At 42.9% G+C, this 27,793-nt stretch overlaps 1 protein-coding gene across 1 annotated transcript in view; it reads left to right on the plus strand.

The window, feature by feature from the left end:
* Positions 1–27,793, plus strand: part of PANK4 (pantothenate kinase 4 (inactive)) — a 1,309,469-nt gene that overhangs the window by 985,770 nt on the left and 295,906 nt on the right. Inside the window, exon 14 of the mRNA XM_044063577.1 lies at positions 14,738–14,842. Within this exon, the coding sequence (XP_043919512.1) occupies positions 14,738–14,842 (105 nt within the window). The remainder of the gene's footprint in view (positions 1–14,737; positions 14,843–27,793) is intronic.

A 27,793-nucleotide genomic window follows, 5' to 3' on the forward strand; every position in this document is an offset into this window, starting at 1 on the left:
TTGAATAGCTCGGCTCTTACTGCATCCTCAATTAGTCTGCCTTCTGGGCATCTTTTTTCGGAACTGTCAGTTTCCCTGTCCCCGAGGCTTTCAGCTTTTGAGGTAGCAGAGAGAGGTTGCCAGAAGGAGTCGCTATTCCTGGAGGCTTTTGGAGCTGGCCCATCTACCTCCTGGGTTACTCCGCCCTCCAATGAGCTCATTGATTTGGTCTTTCGATGGGCGTGAAAAGAACCTGACACCAATGAGATGATACCCAAAAGACCAGAGAGGATCCTGACACCACCAAAGAACAGATAGTTTTGAATTCAATGGAGTACCAGTTGATGCCATGGTCACGGCAGTGGCTACAAAGAAGGAACTAGCAAAACAAAGTTCCTCTGTCCACCCCCCTAACAGGGAGGCTTGGGTGCTGGACAGATTTGGGAAGCATGTCTATGCTTTGGTGACCTTTGCCCTTTGGTCTCTGAATTATTTTGCACACTTCACTAAACTTCAGAAGGATTTGATCAAGAACTTACAAGATCCCTGTCTGGGACTATATCCTGCAAGGCAGAGAACTCTATTGTCTCGCAGTTGGCTACCCTTTAATCCATTTCTAACTTGGCCATGAGGGTTATTTCATGCAGCTGAACATACCTCATGGGCAGTGAGTTCAGGCATTTCCATGAGAAGACATACCTTGATGCACTTGAGTGACTTTGTGGAACCCTTCAAAGCTTTCTTCATCAGTGCTGTCTTTAACAGAAGTTTCTTATTTGTCCCCAAAGTTAGACAAAAATCTCTAGGTGTGAGCAGGAAGAGAAAACCCTGTCTGCTGTCAGTGTATGTTTTTCTACTCCTCAAAGGACCTTTTTCTAGGAACCAACAAGGCAGTCAAAAAATGTAGGTCAGAAAATCCCAGTGTTCCTTCCAAGATCCACATGGAGATGGTTCCCCCAGGGGTAGAGGGGGAAGACTCCATCCTCGCTGCAGAGATGGTCCGCATAACCAGGGATCTGGGGATACGTTCTCTGATAAGATCCTACCAGTGCTTCTGAATGGCGGCCCAAGTGTCCATCTCTGGAGGCAGGCTAGGGTCGTCTATCCCTGCACCAGAGAGCCTGGCTAGAAATTACCAAAGTTTCATGGGTGCAGAGGATAATATCGACAGAGTATATAATGCCCTTTTCCCACCCATCATGCTATTTCAAACAAAATCCCCGATGTTCCACCCAATCAGAGGGAAGCAGCAGCAGCACTAGAAATACAAAAGCTGCTAGAAAAGTGTCATCCAAGAAGTCCCCCCTCCCCGTAGACCAGAAAGACTCTAGAACTTAACACAAGATTATTTTTAGTGCCAAAGAAAACTGGGGAACTGGAGACCAGTTTTGGATCTCAGCAGTCTAAATCAGTTGGTTCAGTACACAAAGTTCCAGATGGTCACAGTTCAGTCCATTCTGCCTTTTCTGCACAAGGACAACTGGATGTGCTCGACAGATCTCCAGGATATGTACTATCATATCAAAATGAAAAGACAATCCAGGAGATATCTATGCTTCCAATTTGGAGCCAGTTACTACCAATTCAGAGCTGTGCCGTTTGGCCTCACCAAAGCCCCCAGGGTGTTTTGCCAAGTGTCTGGCAGTAATGGCGGTAGTGCAGGGATTCTAGGTGTTTCCATATCTAGACTGGCTCATAACTACATCCACCAGGCATCAACTGACTCTAGCTCAAGATTACATACTCCAGTTATGCTCTCATCTGGGCATCTCAATCAGTTTTCAACAAATTTCATCTGGAACCAACACAAACATTGGAATTCATTGGTCCCTTCCTCAGTATGATCACTCAAACAGCATCTCTCCCCTGTCAGAGGTTCATACTATTCACTTCCAAGTCAGAAAGGTCATTCAAAGTTCTTCTCTCTAGCCTTGACTGATCCTTTAAACTTTGGGATCCATGTCAGTAACGATCATCCTGGTATCGTTGTCAAGGTACGATATGACAATTCTTCCATGGGCAGTGGCAACTCGGTGGTCCATTCTTTACCATCCTTTGTCCAGTCAGATCAAAATAACCCAGGAATGCAAAAATTATCTCCTATGGTGGATATACTCCAGTCACGTAGAATGTTGCCTTTTTGTTCTACCCCAACCCAAGGCCTTAGTGACCACGGGCGCCTCCCAGATTGGGTGGGGGGAGCACTTCTTGGGAAAGACAGGCCAAGGCACATGGCCCCCCGAAGAGGCCAACATACATATCAATGTCCTGGAAATGACAGCGGTCCTCCTAGCGTTGCAGGCCTTTCAAGACACTGTCCCTCACCAGGACTGTTGCAATCCAGATGGACAATGTCAGTAGTCTGGTACATCAGCAAATAAGGGGAAACTAAATCTTACTGCTGTGTTGAGAAGTTACGAGGGTGTGGCAGTGGACGGTCTTATCCAGTTGATTCCTGATAGCAACACACATTTCAGCGAAATCCAGTGTGATTGCAGACAAGTTAAGCAGATCCATTTTAATGCCTCATGAGTGATCCCTCAGTATAAAGGCTGTGGAGAGGATTTGCCATCGATGGGGACAACCATGCTGTGATCTCTTTGCATCTCTCCTCAACAAGTGTAGCAGGTTCTTTACCTTCATCCCCCCACCAGGAGAGCCAGTAAGGGATGCTGTACTTAACAGTCAGGCCCCCCTTGTCTCTAGTCTTCTTTACGTCTATCCCATCCCGCATTACCTCTAATCCCCAAATTTCTTCAGAAAGCATCTCAGTTGAAGAGCACAGTTGTTTTCATTGCACCTTACTGGTCTCATGAGATTTGGTTTCCCTTTCGTTGGCCTCATCTGCTTTGTCCTCCACGGATTCTGGATCCAACTCCAGACCTTCTGTCTCACCTAAACGGACATGAGTCATCCAAACATTTCAAGCCTAAAACTGACTAAATGGTTTAACCACTTCCGCTGATTGATGGACAGCCCAGGCCATCCTCCCCTGTCTGTCACATTCTGTCATCTCACAAAGTTTCCACTAGGAAACTTTACAGAAGTAAATAGAAAAGATTTGCCATTCGGATGCAGCAGAAGGATCGAGATCCCTTTTCAGCACTGGTCCCTAAAGATGTCCATCTATTCATATGCTGCAGTATTCATAACATGGAGGAGTCTGCCTCTGGCTGACTTGTACGTCCGGCCAGTATACCAGTCTAAATGCTACTGCAAGGTACTTGCAATCACGCACATCACTCAGCGTACGTCTGCCATAAAGAGACGTCTGGTATAAAGTAGACATCAGCATGTACTTACCTCAGAGCTTTTCTGCCTTCTGTCCGACTGCCAGCTCCGTCATCGCCCACCAGAGATCTTGTGATTGTGCATCAGATAAGTACCCCATTGTTTTTTTTTTTCTTTTTCATTTGGCTACTGTGTTGTTTTTTTTTTTTTTTGTGAGTACATGTCAACTAGGAAGCGCAAGTGTCAGTGTGGAAGGCAAACTCCACATACAGACTGTTACGAGCTTTGCTTATTTTGCTTAGGCCCAGACCATGATCACACATCCTGCGCTATCTGCAAGGCCTTTGTTGCTAATACCCTCCATAGCTGCCTAGTATCCCTTTGTTATATTTGGAGAATCAGCACCTTAAGCGCGTAGCTCGAGACATGGAGCCGACGTCTGGCCCTTCAGAAGAATCGCAACTCAAGAAGGTTAAGAAGCCTCGGCCTGATCCTACAGCTGCTCCCTCTACTCCAGGTGTCCCTCCCAAGGCTGATGTAGGCCAAGAAGCCACTGCATAATTTGCAGAGCCTCCTTCGATGAGTACCATGGTGGAAGCCATCAAGGAATCTGTAGGCATGTACTAGAGGGATTTGCAGGTGTTCCAGTTCGTGGGAGAAACCACGGCTGGTTATCTCTGAAGGCCCACGTGTCGTCACGCAATTGTTGTACATAAAGATGTTCCTATGGACATCATGGAATGCTGCCCGAAGTCAGGCCCTTCTATTATTCATCGCCTGGCTCCTGAGGATCCAAAGAAGAAACTAAAAACTAAACATGTTTCTCTGGCTCCTCAGGACCAGGCTTCTGATCAAGCTCCTGACCTGACTGGCAGGCCTTCACCCAAACCCAAGGCCTCTTTAATTCCTTCATGGCCCTTCGCCAGAAGTCAGCACCTTCTTTTCCGGCACCAGCCCTTTCTCCTTTTACCTCTTTGAAGAGGTCTGCAGAGGATGTCTGTTCTGAAGAGGACAATTCATCAGGGGATGAATCTCTGGCCTACTGTACTCAAATTGCTTCTCCTCTGGGTTATGCTTCCCCAGAGAAGGAATCCAATGGTACGGATTCCCCTGGGGAGGATATTTCCTTTGGAGAGACCATTTTGAAAATGAAGAACACCTTTAAGTGGGATTGCTGCCAGGTTTCTGAGATTCAGAAGAGGTACTATGACCTTAATCCTTCAGCCCTTCTGGCCTTCTTGGATGCTTTCACTGCAGCTTCCAAGTGCCCAGACTCCCAGCTCCCAAGCACGCTGACAGATTTTACAAGGTGCCTGAGGATGCCAAGGTCCTTTTTAAGGCACCTTCGGCTGACCCATATACTATATCAGTGGCAGCTGACAAGGCTTCCAAACTTTTATCCTCCACGTCCCTGCTTCCCTCTGATAAGGAGAGCAAGGTCATGGTGAGACTAGAGAAAAAGTATATACTTCTGCAACCTTGGCCTTTAGCACAATGAATTATCAGACACACAGGGCCAAATATTCCCTGGCTCTTACGGTAGATGCAGTGAAACTCATGTCAGAACTTCCAAATTCTCCCAACCAAGCCAAGCTTTGCAGCATTCTTAATTCCTGCTCCCAGGTTACTAGGCAGTCCATAAAATGTAGTTATGATGCAGTGGAAGCTTCTGCTAGGGCTGCAGGTACGGAGTCGGTCCTGAGAAGGTATTTATTGCTTAGACTACAACCCTTACCATATGATATCAAAGCTAAGCTCATGGATGTCCCGCTGGATAACAAAGCCTTATTTGGCACTGCAGCTGCAGAGCTATTTAAAACTCTGCAGGAAAAGGGGAAGGAACTTCAGGAACCTGGTCGAATGTACAAGTCAGCCATGTTATGAATACTGCAGCATATAGAAGAGAATAATGGCTATGGTTATGGTAAGATGTTACACAACTATTCTTTCTTGAATTGGAACAAACTTCCCCTTGACTTACGTTCACTCTCCCACACCTCACACTTTAAAAATGAACTAAAAGCTTATTTTCTCACTTCCAGAACCTGCCCTTGCCATGACCCTACCTAGTCTTCCTTCACTTTATGTACCCTCAAAAGGACCATACTTAGTACCTCATTACACCTCTCTCTCCAATGTGTCTACTATGCATTTGCACAATTTTATACAAACAAAAAATGTTCATTGTTGACCTATTGAACTGTATCAATGTAAAATTGTTACGTAGCTTCTTTTTAATGCAACTTTAACTTTATGCATGTATCCTAACATATGTGAATCATTTTGCTATAACTGCTATTGTATCAATATTGTTTAAAATTGTACTTGTTTTAAAATGTATTACTGGAGCTTTTCTCCTCGGGTCTCCACTGAAAATGGGCCACAAGCCCAGCTGGACAAACCCGATTAACAAATGTCAATAAATAATTAAAATAAATAAATGTTACGTATAGTTTTTAATGAAGGTGTTAGTTCTTCTTTTGCAAAAGTACCAACTAGCTGCCATTTTTAATTTTTCATATAAGTGTAAACAGCTCATCTTTAGCATCCTACAAACTTTGTAAAGCCTTTTCCACTCCTTGGGATGTGAACATTGTTTTACAAATCTTAGCACAATGACCGTTTGAACCATTAGCTAAGTGTGAACTAAAATTCTTGACCTGGAAAATTATCTTTTTACAGTGGCCATTACTTCTGCTCGAAGAGTATCGGAAGTACAGGCCCTGTAATCCAAATCTCCTTATTTGATTTTTCCTTAAGGATAGAGTATCCTTATGAACCAGTCCTTCATTTCTTCCTAATGTTATGTCAAGAGTCCACTATAAATCAAGTTATCAGCTTTCAAGTTTTCTTTCCAAATTTCTCTAATAAGGAAGAGTATATGTTACACCTTTTGGACGTTCACAGGAAATTGTGTTTTTTTATCTACATAGAACCAAAAATTAAACCAGTTTCTAAAGTGACTAGCCAAATGTTTATCTGATTGTATTACCTTTGTTTATGATAAGTTGTGCTTGTCTTTGCCAAAACAATGGAAAACACATTCCGCCAGATCTATGGCAACTTCTTCAGTATTTTTATCCAAGTCTTCATTGGATAATGATTGTGCAACTGTAACTTGGGCTAATCCTCATACTCTTATTACTCATTACAAGTTAGATCTGGTCTCTAGGGGAAGGGCAACGTTTGGCTCAACAGTGCTCAGGAACATCCTTGCTTAGAGTCCTTTTGGGATTTTGGTAGCTGGGGACTCTGACCCAACAGTTAAGGAATGAATGAAAATGACAGAATCAAACAAAAAAAGTTATACACTCACCATAATGTTCCATCTTTGTAGTCGATTTTCATTCTTCAAATTCTCTCCCTCCATACCCCTTCCTGTTTGACTTTTGGAAGGATAGTAAGATGTTGAAGGAACAACTTTTGTCTGCTTATTCTGGGCATCTTGCCTTCCCATAAACAGTCACCTAGGAGCCTCTGACACTTAAAAATAAAGTTAGAGAGAGTTACACTTTGTACTTGTCTGAGTAAAAGTAATACTTTAGTCAGGATATAAAGCTTGGTTGCTTGGATTCTATGCAGAAAAAAAAATAATGTACTCACCATAACATTCCATCTGTGTTCATTTTCATTCTTCCTCATCTGTTGGGTTAGGATCCAACCCTTGGATCTCAGTTGGCCACTTCTTCCACCTTGTGGAGCAGAAACTCTCGAGCTCCTCCCTTACCCATAAAACCCTAGTGATCTAACATACCTCAGATCTTGTTTGCTGCACCTGAAACTAGAACTTGTTAGAAAAGGATAACTCAGCAGCATCTAGGACTCAAGCAAAGGAACAGTAGTTTCTCAGGAAGTGGGAAGGCAGATAGGGGCTCCCTAACTGCTTAGTGTATGGAAGTGCAACTACTGTTTTGTCTCCAGAGTCAAGGAATCTCCAGAATGAATTGGATACTTCTGAGATTATTGGCAACAGTGAGAGGGGTAGAACAGTGTGCTCACCAGCTTTCAAAGTATGGGATCCCAAAGGTATGGAAAGGTGATACTATAAACGTAGTCATTTGGGGATACCTGAGAAGACACAAACCTTCAGGGATTTACACTTGTGGTTAAATTATATGGATCAGGTTGACAACAAGATGATCTGGTGGCCATGACTGATAGAGGCTGATGCATATCATGTTAAGCAGTTATTTAACAGTAGTCCTGGATTACTGTTGCCTTATCTGACTCTCCAGGAGAGATATCCTACAATTAATATTAGATGGTGGCAGTGCCTACTGTTATAAACTATTTTAAATAGGCTGAGATTAAACTTTTGTGGTAATTTGTAAAAAAATCAAAGAATTCTCAAGCAAGTTATCATTTAAACCTTAGAACTGTGTATGTGGCAAAACTGAATCCCCTAGACCAGGTCACGGCGCAACTTAAAAATAAATGGGATTCCTTCTTAAAATTGATATCGTTAGAGGAATGGTGTGCTGCCTTGACTGCAATGAATGACTCCAAGCTCTTGACACTAGTTAGTTTTTCTCTTGTGAAGATGTTACTTAATTAACAGAAATCCCCCTTGAATGGCAGTAACTTTGACAAGGCAGGAGTAGGGAGGTGCTGGAGATGTTCAGAGGAGGGGTTGGATTATTTCCACATTATATGGTTTTGTTCACAGGTGGCCTAACATTAGGCCCCACTTACCTCTGTGATTAGGTTGGCCATGAGACTTGCAGTGATGTGAGAGGACTCCCCTGCATTCTGGTTATTAGGTTTGGTAGATGGGGCTTTTTCTACACCTTTGATGAAAAGATATTTGATTAAGAGTGTAATCTCCACAGGGCTAGCTATTGTATTCCAGAAATGGAAAAGTTCACTGATCAGTTTGTCAAGTGGTTTCTTCAGGCTGAGCAATAGCACCTTGACATGAGATGAGGTGCTGAACTGTAGTGTTTTGTAATCACTTCAATTGCTACGGATTACGTCTAACATTTTATTGGTGTACTGATTCAGTTGACAAGTCATTTGTTATATTGTAAAACCACAATGTAAAGACAAGATAACACTCACAACAAGCTCCGTGCACACAAGAAATTAAATAATACCAAGTCCAAAAAGTCAAAACTGTTGCACGGAGAAGCAGGACTCTTGAAAAGCAATGTCCATGTATATTCAAAAATGCTGCCTGTAATGGCACACCATTAACTGTTCTTTAAATTCAAAAGTCAGTTACAAAAAGTCACAACTTGCTATTCAGCACTGTCAGGAACTTCCAATTGCATCAGTTAACTTCACCGAACAATAACTTGTAGACATTCAAATGCACTAATCCAAGCGTTCAGCGAAGTTTAAAGAAAAAGAAAAGTTTATTTAACATCCGGCTAGCGCTTTCAACAAGGTCTTCTTCAGGCCGTACAATTTTTCAAAAACTTTCACATACATTTATAGAGGATGTGACATAAACAATCTGATGTCATATCCTGTGCAATTTAAAAACAGTTAAAAATGAAAGCATACACCTAACCATTTAAACACTGTGACATTTAAACACATAGCACTCTTGGTAGGAATAGCAAATATAGCTACTGTTTATAAAAGCATCAAAACTTTTTTTACATCCCTAAAACTATTACAAATAAAATATGTTAGAACTTTAAAATTATATAACATTCTACTAACCATTTAAAGGCTATTGAGTTAAAATACTTGACTTCTAGTTAGGTATGACTTCTTACAAGCAACATTAGCACATGCGTTGACAAATGCCATAAACTACACTATTATTCGCACGATCATCAACAATTACATTTCTGTGACTGTTCACACTAAAATACCTTGAAAGACTGAATATTCTACTAAACAGTCAGGCATCTTGAAGTAGTATACCTAACATTCCGTTAGGTGTAAAAAATTGTAATATTACCAAGCGCTAAATTCTTGTTACTTATAACACATATAAGACCTACGTGTGTAGGGGGATGGGGGTTTGGGATGAAAGAGGGGGGGGGGGATGTGATACAGATGATGGTGTATGAAACAACTGGTGAAAGGTCAGTCATGCCAGACAAAGGGGTGGAATAAAAAGGGTAAAGGGAGTGGGGGGAGAAAAATATGTTAGAACTTTAAAATTATAAAACATTCTACTAACCATTTAAAGGCTATTGAGTTAAAATACCTGACTTTTAGTTAGGTATGACTTCTTACAAGCAACATTAGCACATGCGTTGACAAATGCCATAAACTACACTATTATTCGCACGATCATCAACAATTACAGTTCTGTGACTGTTCACACTAAAATACCTTGAAAGACTGAATATTCTACTAAACATTCAGGCATCTTGAAGTAGTATACCTAACATTCCGTTAGGTGTAAAAAATTGTAATATTACCAAGCGCTAAATTCTTGCAAAATCTGAATTCTTTCTTGTGGTAAGCCCTCATGAGCGCGGTGTCTAACTCTGAGCCTATAAAGGTGACATGCTGCTAAGGCAACAAGGCAGACTCTTCCCAGTTTAGTGTGATACCAAATCATTGACACAGCACAATGGTGGCGTCCCTGGTATGTAGTAGTAGATGCCTGGTGGTGGCAGACAGGAGCCTGTCATCTAGGTACGGAAACACTTGGAATCCCTGACGTCTCAAGTGAGCCGTCAACACTGCCATACATTTGGTGAACACCCTGGGGCTGTGGTGAGACCAAAGGGCAGGGCTTGAAACTGAAAATGACTGGCTCCCAGACGGAAGCGTAAATGACTTCTGGATGCCCTGTCCATCTTTATATGGTAGTAAGCATCCTTGAGATCGATGGAGCACATCCATACTTCTTTCCCCAGCAATGGGAGAATAGACTGTAAAGTGAGCATTCGGTACTTGAACTTTTTTACATGGAGGTTCAAGCGGCTGAGATCCAAGATGGGTCTCAGGTCCCCTGTTCTTTTCGACACCAGAAATAATCTTGAGTAAGTCCCTAATCCGAGCTGGTCTGAGGGGACATGCTGGATGGCTCCTTTTGCTAGTAGCTTTTGAACTTCTGAAGTTGCAGAATCCCTTTGACTGGGTGAAGCATCTGGGATTCTCTTGGTTGGCGGGGGATGAGAACAGAAAGGGAATATGATACCCTCTGGAAATTATCTTTAATACCCACTCGTCCTGGGTGATGCCTTGCCAGACTTCTGGGTATAGCGAAATGTGACCCCCGACTAGCTCTGGAGAAGCGCAGTCGGTCTTCCCATCAGGAGCGCTGGTAGGAGGAACCGCGAAAGGAATCGTGGTCCCCCTGGTTACGCGGGCCTCCTCTGCCTCTAGGGCGGCGTCTACCTGAGTTACCACCCTCTCCCCTGCCTCTGGAGGGGGAATCACTTTGTGCATCTTGAAAAAACCTCTGCGGCTTTCTGAACCACATTTTCCCACCCTTCTGGCCCTAAGGATAAGGTCTAGAAGGCATGGAAAAATGGACTCCCACGGCAGAGTTTTGCTTACACCTAGTGAGAGTATCCTTCACCTTGGTTCCAAACAACGATGAACCGTCAAATGGGGCGTTGGTGGACGTAGACTTGAAGGTCTCCATGAAATTACACAGGCACATCCAGGAGTGCCTCCCAAGAGAGACTCCTGAACTCACTGCCCTACTCGCTCTGGCGGCTGCATGTGAGATCGGCCTCATGGAGGAGTTAGTAATGAAATTTAGGGTAAACATCTGGACATTGACCTTCTGAGCCACTGCGTCAGAAACATTACCCTGCAGAGACTCTCCAAGCTCTTTTAGGAGATCTCTTTGGAGCCGTGTAAAATGTGACAAATAGTTCAGCGACTGCAGAGTAAAGGCCGCTGAAGAAAACATACGCTTCCCATACCGGTCCATGGTCCTTGACTCCTTGTTAGGGGGGATGGATGGTAGAAGAAGTCTCAGTTAGTTCCTTCTTGGTGGCTGCTGCCACCACCATGGCATCTACTGGAACGCCCTTTGTGAGAAATTCCTTGTCAGCGGGGGAGGAGAGAAACTTGTTGGGTCTCCTGGGGACTGGTTACACAGTGTCAGGGGTTTCCCACACCCTTCGACAAACAACATCCTGGAGTTCATCGAATGGGGGAGAAACCCAAGAGGTGGAGGGTTGAGACTCAAAGGCCTTCAGGAACACCGACTCCTCCTCGGAGGGAGATTTGGAGGGCCAGTCACCTCTCTGCTTCAAGATCTCCAGGATATCTGAGAAAGAGATATCTTCAGAGGGCGACTTGGGGGACCCCTCTGACTCCTCGAGGTCAGTGTCCGAAGTGATAGACTCATCCTGGGAAACGATGTTCTTCCTCTTGCACACTCTTTTTCTGGGAGGCTCCTCAGTCAAACACTCTGGGGAGACCTTAGAAAGTTCGGGACCACTCATGGAGGTTTCCTGAGGCCTTGGGTCTCCACTGTCCAAGGACAGAGGGTGATAAGAAACTGATACCAGTGCTGGAGGGGGTAGAGTGTCGGTGCCATCAGACGCAGCTGAGGACTTGGCCAGCATGCTCCACATGACCTCGAAAGCTGATCCCCCCCCCGGCTCCGAAGAACAGCCAACCGTGGAAGCCCTTGGAGCCGAAGGGATAAGGTCCGAAGCTGAGGCAGGGCCCAAGCTCACCCATGCCGAAGCACCGAATGGGAGGCTCGGAGCTGAAGAAGATCGACCTGAGACCTCTCCCTTGGGTCCGACCGAGGAACTATGAGCCCTGGACCCCACGGACGGAGCCGACTGGGTCGGAGTGGAGATCAGAACCGAGATGCCAGGATGGGCTACTGGAGCCAACGCAAAGGCATCAGACGGAACCGACAACTCTGGCTCCGAAGGCCGAGAAAGACTCGGAGGAACATACAAGGATGGATGGGTGACAGGCTCCGGGGCCGATTGGACTGGAGCCAAAAACAATTTGGCTAACACCGGTGATTGGAGCCGTCTCTGTACCACTCTATCCATATCATCGTCCGAGAGAGTCCTGGAGGACCTTGAGGATATGGTCGGAGATATGGACCTCCCTACAGAAGGAGACTTACGTGAAGGAGAAACCGGTCTAGAAACTGGAGACTGGCTCCGAACAAGTATCTCCGTCACCGGCTCCGAGAGACTGGGAGCCAACGTTGACTTACTCAGTTCACCCACTTTCTTCGGCCCCGAAGCCAATGGAGCCGAGGAAGCTGAAGCAGACTTGGCAACTTTCTCTGGCTGCTCTGATAAAACTGACGGAGCCAGAGAGCATTTTTTTGATTTAGAGGTTTTGTCTGCTTTAGAGGGAGAGGACTTACAACTGGAAGCCCTCTCCAAGTCTTCTTTGAAGGAGGGTTTCAGTAATCCCTTCAGAATCAGTTTGTTCTTCCTCTCTTGAAGAACGCGTGGGCTAAAGGCGTGACAGAACACACAGGATTCTTGGAGGTGGATAGCCTCCAAGCAGTATACACACACAAAGTGCCCATCAGTAATAGACATTTTATATCCACACATCACATTTTTTGAAGCCCGAAGGCTTGTGTTCTTTTGTAACCTTAGACATATTGGTATGGCACTGCACACAATATCAAAAGACAAACCCGACACCAACAACAGAAACACGCAGGAACTATGCCTCTAAATTAAACGGTCATAGAACAATAACCACAGGGAAGAAAGGACCTCTAACTTAAACGGCCCTGACAAATAAAACAAGGGAGGACTAGGTCCTCGAGTTTAATGGCCCTAGCGCAAAGGGACTGGGCAACACAGAACAAGCACACGCAGGGAAACTGGGACACACACAACTAGAAGGGAGGACTAAGTCCTCTAACTGAAATGGGCCTAGCCCGTAAAAAGGGAAGAAACACAAACGGGATACCAAGACAAAAAGCCAAACAGGCTACGCAAACAGTTTTCTTATCAAAAAACAGATTAGCTGTGAAAATAGCTTTTGGAGCAACAAACTACTAAAAAGTAGAAGAAAGTTATACTTAGCCACGGCCAAGAGCGAGACCACATCTGAGCTGTACGAGTGGCAAACGAGATCTGGGGAAAGGGAGCAGTGCAGCTTGGGATTCCTCTTAGCCACGAGCCAATTGAAGACTTCAAGCTAGAGTATGGCCGAGTCGGAGCCGAGGTTCGGCTCCGAACCCACGGGTAAGAATGTAGGCGAGATTGGACTACATGACATCATTCTTTTTGTAGCACTTCCAAAGGTAAAATTAAAACATAGTTGGGAGGGGTAGCTAGTGTGGATTCATGTCTTGCTCATTAAGCATCCTTGTATGTGTACTTCCTTCCACACGCATATTATCCCACCTTGTAATTCTTTAACTTGGAATAGTACTGATTCCAGTTTAGGATACATTACTTCTCAGAATCATTTTATCTCTCTGAGGCAGAATAGTGGATAAATTCAAAATTTCCTTTTAACTTTCCATTTATTTTGTCAGAAACACAGAGTAGTACTTGTCCTTTTCTTTCATCACTGTGACAAAGTCTGTAACAGTATAGTGAAGTGGCAGTTATGTGAAGCTCAAAAAATCGTTTGTTATGAAATCTCTTCTAAGCACGTGTTCCAATGGTCTTCTTTTGCATGCTGAGCAAAACATGTACGTGTCACTTGTTCTTTGCCTGTGCTCCTTGTCATGAGGACTAAGGACATGCATTTGAAACATCAGTTTTTGTTGTTATATTCCTCTTTAATGGGGAGTTGTTTTGTGTTTCCAGGCAATGTAGTTCGTTCCCCATCTTGGTGTGGCATACCATTGACAACTACATTACTTGTGCTCTAAGATATACTAAACATTCATTCTCTAACTGTGTTACAATTACAATTTGAATACCTGACCAGGTAGTAGTAAACAGTTGTGAGTTTAGTTTCTGGTCAGGTGTAACTCAAAGTTTTTCTAACCCTTAATTGTTCATGTTACAGCACAGAGAGAGTCTTGTTTTTATTGCCTAGTTAAACACATCTCACAGTACGTCTTGAATAGATTTTGGAAATGTCAGCTGTATTACATTCTTTCATAACTTACTGTGGTTCAACAAATTTGCACCATTTAAAAGTTGTGCTTTAGTCATGTTACTTTGTGAAAAAAGATTCCCTTGATAAAACTGCTTTATAATTTGGTGTCTTTTTCCTTTGTCTCTGTGTAAGGCTCTTTTCACAGGTAATGGATGTCACTTCAGTTGTACTTGTTAAGTGTAGCTACTTCTTTTAATTTATACTGTGATGTAACGATAGCAAATATAATCCATAAATATGCTGCTTAGATCAGATGCCTTATTTTGGGGAAACACAAGTACTGCTTTCTTTCACTGGGAGAGCCAAGACCTTACTGTTCATACCCATGAGAGTATACCAAAAAAAGTAAAATTGGCAGTGGAAAAATTTACAGGTTTTAACCATCCAACAGAAACGTTTTGCAGAGCAAAACTTTTAAAGAACTTTGTTTCACTGTTGTCACTGTGAAAAGTGTTATAATGTGCTAACATCTGGCTTCATAACTGATTGGAACTCAAGTTAAATAACCACGTGATTCAGTATCAAATGTTTTGGCTTTCTTTTTCAGGGTCCGCCTCATAAATGTGCCTTGGTTTTCGTAGATAATAGTGGAATAGACATTATTCTAGGTGTCTTCCCTTTTGTTCGAGAGCTGCTGTCCAGGAAGACTGAGGTAAGGCTGATTCTGCTGATGAGACTGTGAATTAAATTGTGGAGATTTTTAACAATTGATATTAATTTGTTTTGATTGATTATAGTTTTCAAGGGCTCTGAAACATTCAGTAGCCTTACAGGATGTAGAAAATTGCAATCAAAAGATAAATAACCACCATTAGAAGTAAGTTCAGTATCAGTGCTATCTATCCTCTCATCCCATATTCATTCAAAAAATGATCTTATTTAATCATACATGCAGTTTAGACCAATGCTTATGTGATCTGCTTGATACTATCTTTTTTAACATTGTGTATCTCCCTACACCCTTTATTTATTTCCTCGTTTACACACCTTACATGATGTTAAATGGGAGTAGTTTACAGTGCACGTGTGTGTGTTAGTTATGTTGTCATTTAAATCAAGTTTGCTTTTCAGCTCTGACCAGTAGAAAGTTCTTTGCTTTCTTGTTTATATTATATTGCTGTCTTACAATGAATGTTTACCTTTGGCTTAGGATGTGGCTGAAAAGGCTCTTTGAACCAGTCCACTCACCCACACTCAAATTCAAAGTAAATCTAAATAAATGTGCTCTGTTGCCATCCTTGAAGCTTTTAAAATACTAACAACTGAAAAGGCGGTGGTTGAGAGGCTCATAGTCGGAGACTAGTGGGAGTATACTCTACTGCAGCCCCAGGCATAGGCTGAAACATTACAAGGACTGAAACACAAATGTAAATCTTCTCCTTCTGGAGATGATGATAATTCAAAAAGGTATTCATTTCTCTGCAGGTGGTATGTTTGTGCTGTGCTAGTGGGAATTTGAGCCTGTGCCAAAGGAAGAGAAGAGTAGAGGAAGCATGCCACCTCATAACCACCACCCTGGGTGGGGAAATCATACTGTTGATTACTGGCGACCCAAGACCTTTTGTCCTGATGAAGCTGACTCTTAATTCATCTACTCATAGACAAGTGGAACTTGAGGCTGAGGCCTCATCACCTAGGATCTACCCATAGGCCCAGCTAGTCGGAAGACCTGTGGGATGTTCTGTATTAGGGCTTTTGGCTCAGAACCCAGACATCAAACATTTTTTGTCTTGTGGAAGACTGTCTATTGCATGCCTGCACTTTGGCACAAGCACTGGGCCCTCTTGGTCTTCCTAAATCTGCTTTGCACAGCCCACTGAGCATATCGCTCACACTCTTGCCCTGTTACAAGTTTGATTGTGAGGATAAGCGTGGAGGTAATGGGGAGGGGAGACATGCATCTTTTTTCTTGTTGAGTTCATATGTAGAACCTAAAATCCTGTAGTATGTCCATTTCTGAGTGGAATAAATTCTCTTTTTGTTGAAATGTTAAGGCTCAAAAGATACAGCATAAGTGTCCCCTGTCCCACCTACTAGGAAACTCCTAGTTTTGTAACTGGGGAAGAAGCATGTAGAGACTCGGGTCATCCTTAACATGGAATCAGTTAAAGATGACATTTTGAAGAGCTCTCATGGTGCTTCAGGAAGTTGGACATCTCCTTTGATTATTGTGTTTGCCAAAGCATAATTTAGTAATGCTCTTAAAATCAGAGTTGTTTATTTAAAGTATGTTTGGCAGTACTAGTTTGTTAAACTATTAAAAACATTATGCTGTTAGTGGATTTGACTGAAAGTAAAAAATAATTTTGTAAGAAGCAATGAAAAGCAAGATTGAGTGTGTGGCTGTGTATCATCAGTCTGGAAATCAGTAATGGTGAATAGGTGTTAATGGCATTCAGGGTAGAAAATGCTGAGATTGCTTAAGAAGGGATTAAGCATGACAAGCATTTATTAGGTTCATAGGTAAATACTAGTTGATCAGTTTGCAGGCTGTTACATTCCTAGTCAATATCCAGACAGCGACCAAAGGTAGGAATCGGACAGACCCTGTAGCTTGTGTTTGTGAAATAAACCAAGTAAATATTAGGCTATCCATCTACAGACTATTACAAGTCTATCCAATAATCAGGGGTCAGAATCAAATCCTGTCTCTTGTATCCATGAGTTTAAGACCTTAACCGTTATGCCAGCCTCACCTTAAGACTATTAGAAGGATATTGTAAACATTTAGAGTCATGAAGCTGATGACTGTGAGTTATTAGAGTAGTGTTATGATGCCATGAAGCTGGTAGAACAAAAAGCTGAAGTTCAGGATAGACTATAGTGAACATCAGTTAGTTTTACTGAAAGGCAAGGTGTGATATATTAGAAGGTGAAGAAAGAACAGATGACTTAGATATTTCTTTGCAGCAAAGATAGATCTTTGGACTGAATTTACCAAAAAAAAAAACTGAATATAGAGAGAGCTTATATGTTGCCTTGTTGTTTATCCCTTCACAAGTAAGGCAGACAGAAACATTTGGGTCAGGTGTGTATTGTATTTGTGGCAGTTATGGCAACTGGGAAAGAGGTGTACATTGAAGGGGCAACCTGTTTTTGCAGTGTGAACTTGTGAAATTACATTGCAGTAGATTTTACTATTCATTCACAGATATAATTAGAGAGTGCAGAATCTGTAAAATATAGTATAGATCTTTTTTTTTTTTTTGCCGTTTTTAAAGTTTCATCTGTGTGGGATGCCTTTGCCTACTGCTGCAAAGATGACAGTGGAAAACTTGAAAGAACTACTGTTCTTGCTGAATTATGATGCATAAGAAGCTGGTTGTGTATGTCCCTCTAAGTCTGATAATTTAGTGGAAATGGCTAACGGGATGAAGTGACTGAACAAGAGTTGAAAATTTTTGCATGCTTTTTTGCTAGTTTGCATTGTCCTCATAAGGGTTTAGGCCTTTGCATGAATGATTGAATCTTTAGGCTGTCACTGACTGTGTCAAAACTGGATTATATATGGAGAATTGTATGTATTTATTTGTTTGTTTATCGTTGGTAGATGGTACTAGTGGCAGTGGCAGAAATATCCACCTCCATTTAAAGGGGTTCCCCCTCACCAGCCAGATCAGATTTTATTCCTTGCTATACTCTGGCAAATGCTGGACTCTGATCATAGAACTGGTGCCTCCATCAGAAAGAATGAACTGTTTCTACTGCAGCGTTTTCCTGATTCCCAAAAAAGAGCAGTCGTGGAGACCAGTGTTGGACCTGTCCTTTCTGAATACTGAATACTTTTGTCGTGGTCCCCAGGTTAAAGATGCTCACCCTGCAGATAGTTATTCCTCTTTTACCAAAACCAAAGTTCACTGAAAGCATCCAAATGGAGAACAAGCCGAAGATAAATGTTTATTCACTCCACAAAAGTAACAAATACATGCGTGATTAACGCTGTAAATTAAAAGTTGCGTTTACGTAAAATCTTCATCAGATACACACACTTGACTACCCAACACCTGTTTAAATAATTAACTTGTAATAGGAGAACCAATCACTGTTGGTAAAACCATTAAATAATTAAATAGGAACCAATGGAAGTGACAAACTTTTTTTAAAAAAGAATCAAAACTTGTTAAAATCAATGAGTAAATATTGAATAGATATACAATAAAAATCCCTAATATACTCAGTACTTTAAAGTACATATAATTAATTATACAATCTTTCACATATTTAAAAAGAACTGATTTGAATGACTGTGCATAAATGTGTATAAAAGTAAATGATGTGACATAGCACTTACTGCCCTCTAGGGGCATAAAAACGATTTACAATTTGGCAGCTCTTAATTTCAGTACAGGCAAAATGGAAAGCATGTCATTTAGCCCTGGTTGTTTTGTGGCATCCAACAGTATTTGCTAATAGAGCTCACGATATTCTAACTTAGCTTCCAACATGCCCCCTCTTATTTCCTTAGGCACAACTTCCAAAACAAAAAATAAAAATGATGCTTGATGACAAACTGTCTTGTGGTGGAAAAGTGCATTATTTAAGTTCGCCTTACTCATCTCGTAAAGATGTTCATATATACGAGTTTTAAGTTTTCTCTCAGTCTTGCCAATGTAAAAGGATTTGCATTCCTTACAAAAGGCAAAATATACCAACCCACTGTATTACAATTTGAATAACAATTACTCTTAATTCTGTTCCTACTCAAAATTTCTATGGAAGGAGCATTAAATATGTAGGTGCACTGAGAACATGTACCACATTTAAAGGTGCTGGTCTTTGTGCTGTTAGATGGTAAACCAGAACCCTTTCCAAACTCAAAAAAAATTTTTAAAGTTCCTATCCCTTCTATATGTAAATTTTAACTGATTTTTTCAAATTTGCTCTAGGTCTGAAGTTTCTTTGAATTTTTCCCATTCTGTACTAATAACTTCTTATAACTCCCGAGTGTCCATTAAAATCCAAAATATAAGCATCATCCCAATCATTGTTCAAATTAATTTGTTTGGAAACCCCTTTTTTTAAACATGTCACCCGCTATACTACATTCGACAATTAAATCTTTGTCATTGGAAGTCATGCGACTAATTCTGACCAGTTGCCCTTTACTATCATTGTAAAGTTCAGGTTTCAAATGTCTGAGAAAATCCCAGGAGTCCTTTAACACTGCTGGAACTTTCAAAGATAGATCTTTGAGTTTATGTCCACAAATTTAGAAAGGGGCGCTGTAATAGCACCTTCTGAAAAAACAGTTAATCTAAGTGGGGGATCCAATGTGTTCTTATGGACCTTGGGAATACCAAACACCGAGGAAACCCCGGGGTGTTTGTTCATTAAAAAATTAAATGTGTCCAAATTGATGGAACTTTCTAAAAGCAAGTACTGTACTGAAATTCAGAGCTGCCAAATTGTAAATCGTTTTTATGCCCCTAGAGGGCAGTAAGTGCTATGTCACATCATTTACTTTTATACACATTTATGTACAGTCATTCAAATCAGTTCTTTTTAGATATGTGAAAGATTGTATAATTAATTATATGTACTTTAAAGTACTGAGTATATTAGGGATTTTTTATTGTATATCTATTCAATATTTATTCACTGATTTTAACAAGTTTTGATTCTTTTTTAAAAAAAGTTTGTCACTTCCTTTGGTTCCTATTTAATTTTTTAATGGTTTTACCAACAGTGATTGGTTCTCCTATTGCAAGTTAATTATTTAAACAAGTGTTGGGTAGTCAAGTGTGTGTATCTGATGAAGATTTTACGAAAACGCAACTTTTAATTTACAGCGTTAATCACGCATTTATTTGTTACTTTTGTGGAGTGAATAAACATTTATTTTCGGCTTGTTCTCCATTTGGATGCTTTCAGTGAATTTTGGATGTTCATCGTGCATACAGCTGCAGTCATAACAGATGGGTTATCCTGCCGTCAGGCGGGTCCTCGGTCGGCCGAATTCCAAAGTCTAGGTCCAGCGTCGGTTGTCGTCACTTCTTCCCTGACGTCAGAGCGGCAGCGGTATAAAAGAGGCAGCCGACGCCATTTTCTTCAGTCTTTCTTGCCGCGCGGTGCCTGAAGCAGAAGCAGTTCGCAAGTGCCGGTCGGCCAGCTCCTGAGATTTACGAAAGTATTTCAGCTGAAGTCTTCTTGAAAGCTAAGTACCCCGTTGGGGAAACTTTTCTTGCCTCAGACCGATGTCAGACAAAGTTAATAATTGCATTTCATGTGGGAAGCAAATACTGCATAAGGATTTCCACTCTTACTGTATACCTTACTTAGGCCCAGACCACAACATCTCGGCCTGCCGTTTTTGTGCTAGATTCAACAAACGCACTATTAAGCGTCGGGCGGAGTTCGCCCTTCACTTTTTTGGCAAAAAATTTAATTATATTATGTCGGATACTCCGACTCCAGTTTTGAGCAAAAAACGCAAAGATAAGGACCGACATACGAGGTCCGCACCACCTACTGATACCATGCTAAGGCCGACTACCGGTTCTCCGGTACTCAGTGAGGCGCCTACGCAGCCCCTGAGTACCGATGACAATGCATTACCGGTGTCTTCAGTACCCGAGGTCGCAGGCTCCTCGGCCCCCATTCCTACTACAGATACCGACGCCACTCCTGGCGGGGAAACTCAGAATTTAGACAGGCCTGCCATTTCTCAAGGGGTCTTCAGGCCTTCCTCCTTCTCTATTAAAGCCTTCACTAAATCTAAAACAGCCATGAAAACCAAAAAACAGGTTCCTCAGACACCCTCTCAAGGCACCATGCCCAAAAAACAGATGCTTAAAATGGCTGAGTATTTGACACTTTCACTGGGAAGGCCAAGATTACTCAGATTCCAAGAAAAGGCTCAGGGGAATTTCTTCTGCTCCCCCAGCATAGGCCTCTGGCTATCCCTCCTGTTTTAGATATATTGGATGATGTGTACACAGAAGCTAGCCTTAATCCTGATTCTTTGCCTCCAGCTCCTGTTTAACCAGACAGGTATTACTGTCTCACCAGTTCCTATATAAAAGCCATACTGCTGACCCAGAAACTATTTCACAGGGTCCAAAGGGAATTAAGGCCTCTACTGCTAAAAATCCATTACCTTCTGAGAGAGAGACTCCAGATCTTTAGAAAGGTGGGGGAAAAAGGTGTACACCTCGGCCACTTTAACCATGAGGGCATTAAACTGTCAGTTCCATATGTTAAAGTATCAACAGTTTTTGATATCTCAGCTGAAAAGCAAGATGACACAACCAGAACAACCAGATTTAAAAGAGTTGCAGGATTTGTTGCATGGTGCAGAGCAAGTGGGTAAACGTACCTTGCAGTGTGGTTTTGTGCTGTTACGGGGTCTCTTATACGTAGGCATGCTTGGCTCAAAGAGCAAACCTTACCAGATCATGTCAAAGCTAAATTATTAGATGCACCTCTTCAAAAAGATGTATTGTTTGGTGTTAAAGCAGAGGAGGTACTAAAGAAAATGGAGGAAAAAGCAAAATCAATGCAAACAGTGAAAGATTTCCTGCAGGTACAGCCTCCACGTTTCAGCAGAAACTGGCCTTCAAAAAATTGGTCCTTTCCAGCCACGGACAGACCTCAAAGGGGCAGATACAGGCGTCCAAGGGGTAGAGGGCAACCTCAAGGATCTTTCAGAGCCAGACAGTGGCAAGCACCAACCCCAAGAGGTGGAGAAGATAGATCACAGTCTTTTAGAAAACAGACACAATGACTTCCCCCTACACCTGCCAAGCAAAGCTTTAATGGCAGCACCTTTGGGCGGAAAACTGACATTATTCTCAAAAAATGGCATATTGTTACAAAAGACAAATGGATTCTGGACATTATAGACAAGAGGCTACAGTTTCCACTTTCACACCCTTCCAAAAATGAGAGGCATGCCAAACCTGCTACAAAATCAAAGGGCAGAGGCACAAAAACAAATTTCAGCTCTCATGGACATGAAAGCAATTCAAGAGGTACCTGCAAAAGAACAAGGTCAAGGGTTTTTATTCCAGACTATTCCTGGTACCAAGGAAAGACAAAGATTGGAGACCTATCTTAGACCTATCCATACTAAACTCATATCTATAGGTGCCAAAATTCAAGATGCTCACACTACAGCAGCTTCTTCCCATGCTGGGCAAGGAGTCTTGGCTGGTAACATTGGACCTCAAGGAGACCTACCTGCATGTCCCTATCAGACAAGATTGCAGAAGATACCTCAGATTTCTTGCAGGTTCAACCCATTACCAATTCTCTGCATTGCCCTTTGGCTTATCTACTGCGCCCAGAGTGTTTACGAAATGCCTGGCATCAGTAATCGCCTTCTGCAGACTACAAGGGATACAAATCTACCCATATCTGGATCCAAGTGGACAGCAAGGACATACTACTGCAGCACCTGGCGTTTGTAATAAAACTGTTGAACTTCCTGGGATACACAGTCAACAAAAAGAAATCAAAACTAATACCCTCTCAACAAATAATGTTCCTGGGTGCCAGCTTGGATACAACCACCCAGATGGCCTACCTCACGCCAGACAAGCAAGGGCAACTGTCTCAATACTTCAGAAAAATGTCAACTTACACCAGGCTAACTGCAAGGAAAGTCCTGCAGGCTCTGGGATTCATGGCATCTTGCATCCTACTAATCCCATGTGCAAAGCTGCATATGAGGAAACTTCAGTGGTACCTAAAAAACTTATGGTCTCAACACAGCCACAGCTTGGAAGCAATTATATACCACTCATTCCATGCCTTCAAAAGGAATTTATGTGGTGGGCTCAAGCTTGCCAAAGAAACACAGGTCTTCCTTTCTGTGTACCTCAAGCAACTCAAATCATCACAACATACGCCTCAGATTACGCCTGGGGAGCACACATGACAGATCAGTGCATTCAGGGAAAATGGGCAAGAAAAGAGAAGCTCCTTCACATCAACCAAAAGGAAATGCTAGCTGTGCAAAAGGCTATTATGACCTTCAAAGACCTACTGCATCCAGGCCAGCTATTGATGAGGACAGACAACACCACAGTGATGTGGTACATAAACAAACAGGGGGGAACTCATTCATACCCCTTGTGCAGGCAAGCCATGACCCTTTGGAACACAGCACTGGAATTGAAAATTCAATTACAGGCACAATTCCTGCCAGGGAAGGAAAACACACTGGCAGACAACCTAAGCAGAAATATGACGGATCCAAATGAATGGAAGTTGCATCCTCAAATTTTCACAAAGATAACTTGGGCATGGGGTCAGCCAGACATAGATCTCCTTGCTACCCACAGGAATTGCCAGTTGAAAAAATTTTGTTCAAGGACCTATCATCCACAGGCCTGGAAAGTGGACGCACTTTCCTTCAATTGGACAGCATTGACCATCTATGCCTTCCCGCCTCTTCCTCTGCTGCCCAAAGTTCTATTAAAAGCCAGAGCAGAGAGGCCGAAAATGATTCTCATTGCTCCAGACTGGCCAAGGCAACACTGGTATCCGCTCCTGAAGAGCCTGACACATTCCCCACCATAGATCCTACCTCTAGTCCCTCTTCTGTTGTCCCAGCACAACTACAAAACTCTTCACAGCCATCTCAAAACTCTAAATCTAGCTGCATGGAGAGTTCCTTGATTTCCCAACAGTTTCTCCTCTCCAAGGAGGTGCAGGATGTCATCTTGGAGGCCAGAAGACCTTCTACTAGAAAGGCCTACTCCGCCAAATGGAAACTATTTTGTGCCTGGAATCAAAAGAAAGGACAGAATCCTTGGGTAATAAATATACCTCAAATTTTACAGTACCTAGCTGAGATGTTGAACAATGGACTTTCCTTCTCCTCCATCAAGATCCACGCTTCAGCCATTTCTGCACAATACAACACAGATCCTCCTTTATTCTCTCATCCTCTCTTAAGGCAGTTCCTCAGAGGGGCAAAGAATATAAAACCCCCAAGGAAACTACCAGTCCCTGCTTGGGACCTCAACTTCGTATTGGAAAAGCTGACCCTTCCTCCCTTTGAGCCAGCTTCTTCATCAGAGTTACAGTACTTGTCATGGAAAACAGCCTTTCTTCTGGCTATCACCTCAGCTCGCAGGGATGTTCATCGTGCATACAGCTGCAGTCATAACAGATGGGTTCTCCTGCCGTCAGGCGGGTCCTCGGTCGGCCGAATTCCAAAGTCTAGGTCCGGCGTCAGTTATCGTCGCTTCTTCCCTGACGTCAGTGCGACAGGGGGTATAAAAGAACCAGACGACGCCATTTTCTTCAGTCTTTCTTGCCGCGCGGTACCCGAAGCAGAAGCAGTTCACAAGTGCCGGTCAGCCAGCTCCTGAAATTACGAAAATTTTGCAACCGAAGTCTTCTTGAAAGCTAAGTACCCCATTGGGGAAACTTTTCTTGCCTCAGACCGATGTCAGACAAAGTTAATAATTGTATTTCATGTGGGAAGCAAATACCGCATAAGGATTTTCATTCCCTCTGTATTCCTTGCTTAGGCCCAGACCACAACGTCTCGGTCTGTCGTTTTTGTGCTACATTCAACAAACGCACCATTAAGCGTCGGGCGGAGTTCGCCCAGCATTATTTTGGCAGAAAATTTAACTAGATTATGTCGTCGGATACCCCGACTCCAGTTTTGTCTAAAAAACGCAAAGATAAGGACCGACACAACGCCAAAGCCGACTACAGGTGGTCCGGTTCTCAGCAAGGCGCCTACGCAGCCCCTGACTACCGACGACACTTCATTGGCGGTGTCTTCTGTACCCGAGGTCGCAGGCTCTTCGGCCCACACCCCGACTACAGATACCGAAGCCACTCTTGGTGGTGAATCTCAAAATGTAGACAGGTCTGCCTCCTCTCAAGGTGTTTTCAGACCTTCCTCTTCTTTTTCCATCAAGGCTTTCACTAAGTCTAAAGCAGCCATGCATTCTAAGAGACAAGCTACACAGGGCCCATCTCCAGGCCCCATGCCTAAAAAACAGATGCTTAAAATGGCTGAGGATTTAATTACTCTTATCAGGGGTTCTCAACCCCCCCGGACAAAAGGCCCAGAGTGGAGGAAGAATTCCCCTCCTCTGACCAGGCCTCCATTATATCAGAGCACTTTGATGAACAGGAACATTCTTACTCCCCTTTTGAAGATTCTGATGCAGAGGAGTCCATTCTCTCTGTCTCCCCTCCAGAGGATTACTCATTTGGGGAAACCTTGCATACCTTAAGGGAACACTTCCACTGGGAAGTCCAAGAGTACTCAGATTCCAAGAAAAGGCTTAGGGATTTTCTCTTGCTACCTCAGCACAGGCCTCTGGCTATACCTCCGGTCTTAGACATACTAGATGATGTGTACTCGGAGGCCTGCCTTAACCCAGATTCTTTACCTCCAGCCCCAGTCAAGCCTGACAGGTACTACCGGGTTCCTGACTCTCACCAATTTCTATACAAAAGCCATGCGGCTGACCTAGAAACGATCTCACAGGGCCCCAAGGGAATTAAGGCCTCCACTGCTAAAAATCCATTACCATCCGAAAGAGATTCCAGATCCTTAGAAAGGTGGGGAAAAAAGGTGTATACCTCGGCCACCTTAACCATGAGGGCATTAAACTGCCAGTTCCATATGCTAAAGTACCAACAGTTTCTGTTATTACAATTGAGCAGTAAAATGTCACAACCTGAACAACCAGACTTGAAGGAGTTGCAGGATTTGATGCATAGTGCAGAACAAGTGGGTAAACATACCTTGCAATGTGGTTTTGATGCTCTAGAGGCCTCATGTAGAGCTGCTGTTACAGGATCAGTGATACGTAGACATGCCTGGCTCAAGGAACAAACCTTACCAGATCATGTCAAAGCTAAATTACTAGATGCCCCTCTTCAAAAAGATGTATTATTTGGTGTTAATGCTGAGGAGGTATTAAAGAAAATGGAGGAAAAGGCTAAATCAATGCAAACAGTGAAAGATTTTCTACAGGTACAACCTCCACGTTTCAGTAGAAATTGGCCTTCCAAAAATTGGTCCTTTCCAGCCACGGACAGACCCCAAAGAGGTAGATACAGGCGCCCGAGGGGCAGAGAGCAATCTCAAGGATCGTTTAGAGGCAGACAATGGCAAGCTCCTACACAAAGAGGTGGTGAGGATAGTTCGCAGCCATTCAGAAAGCAAGCCAACGACTTTCCCCTTTGCACGCCAAGCAATGCTCAAATGGCAGCATCCTTAGGCGGAAAACTGGCATTATTTTCAAAAAATTGGCATATTGTCACAAAAGACAAATGGATCCTGGACATTATAAACAGAGGCTATAGATTCCATTTTCACACCCTTCCAAAAATGAGAGGCATGCCAAACCTGCCACACAATCAAAGGGCAGAGGCACAAAAACAAATTTCAGATCTCATGGACATGAAAGCTATTCAAGGGGTACCTACTCACGAACAGGGTCAAGGTTTTTATTCCAGACTATTCCTGGTGCCAAGGAAGGGAAAAGATTGGAGACCTATTTTGGACCTATCCATCCTAAACACATTTTTACTCGTACCAAAATTCAAGATGCTCACTTTACAGCAGCTTCTTCCCATGCTGGGCAAGGAGTCTTGGCTGGTAACATTGGACCTCAAGGAGGCATACCTGCATGTCCCAATCAGACAAAACTGCAGAAGATACCTCACAGATTTCTTGCAGGTTCAACCCATTATCAATTCTCTGCATTGCACTTTGGCTTATCTACTGCGCCCAGAGTATTCACGAAATGCCTGGCATCAGTAATTGCCTACTGCAGACTTCAAGGGATACAAATATACACCTGTTTGGACGACTGCCTGATCCAAGCGGACAACAAGCACATACTTCTGAAACATCTGGCTTATGTAATAATGTTGTTGAATTATCTGGGATACATAGTCAACAAAAAGAAATCAAGGCTGATACCCTCTCGGAAAATAATTTTCCTGGGTGCCAACTTGGACACAAACACCCAGATGGCCAACCTCACGCCAGAGAAGCAAGGGCAACTAACTCAGTACTTCAGAACACTAGCAAATTTCACCAGGCTAACTGCAAGGAAAATCCTGCAGGCTCTGGGATTCATGGCATCTTGCATCCTACTAATCCCATGTGCAAAGCTGCATATGAGGAAACTTCAATGGAACCTGAAAAACCTATGGTCTCAACACAACCACAGTTTGGAAACAATAATACCACTAATTCCATGTCTTCAAAAGGAATTTCTGTGGTGGGCTCAAGCATGCCAAACAAACACAGGTCTCCCATTCAGCAAGCCTCAAGCAAATCAAGTCATCACAACAGATGCCTCGGACTATGCCTGGGGGGCGCACATGACAGATCGGTGCATTCAGGGCAAATGGTCCCAAAAAGAGAAGCACCTTCACATCAATCAAAAGGAAATGCTAGCAGTAATAAATGCTATTATAGCTTTCAAAGACCTTCTGCATCCAGGTCAACTATTGATAAGGGCAGACAACACCACAGTAATGTGGTACATAAACAGACAGGGAGGAACCCATTCATACCCCCTATGCAGGCTGGCCATGTCACTTTGGAACATGGCTCTGGACTTACAAATCGAACTTCAAGCACAGTACTTGCCAGGCAAGGAAAGCACGC

The sequence above is a fragment of the Protopterus annectens genome, chromosome 2.part1, assembly GCF_019279795.1.
Source record: "Protopterus annectens isolate FY-2018-M chromosome 2.part1, PAN1.0, whole genome shotgun sequence".
NCBI lineage: Eukaryota > Metazoa > Chordata > Ceratodontiformes > Protopteridae > Protopterus > Protopterus annectens.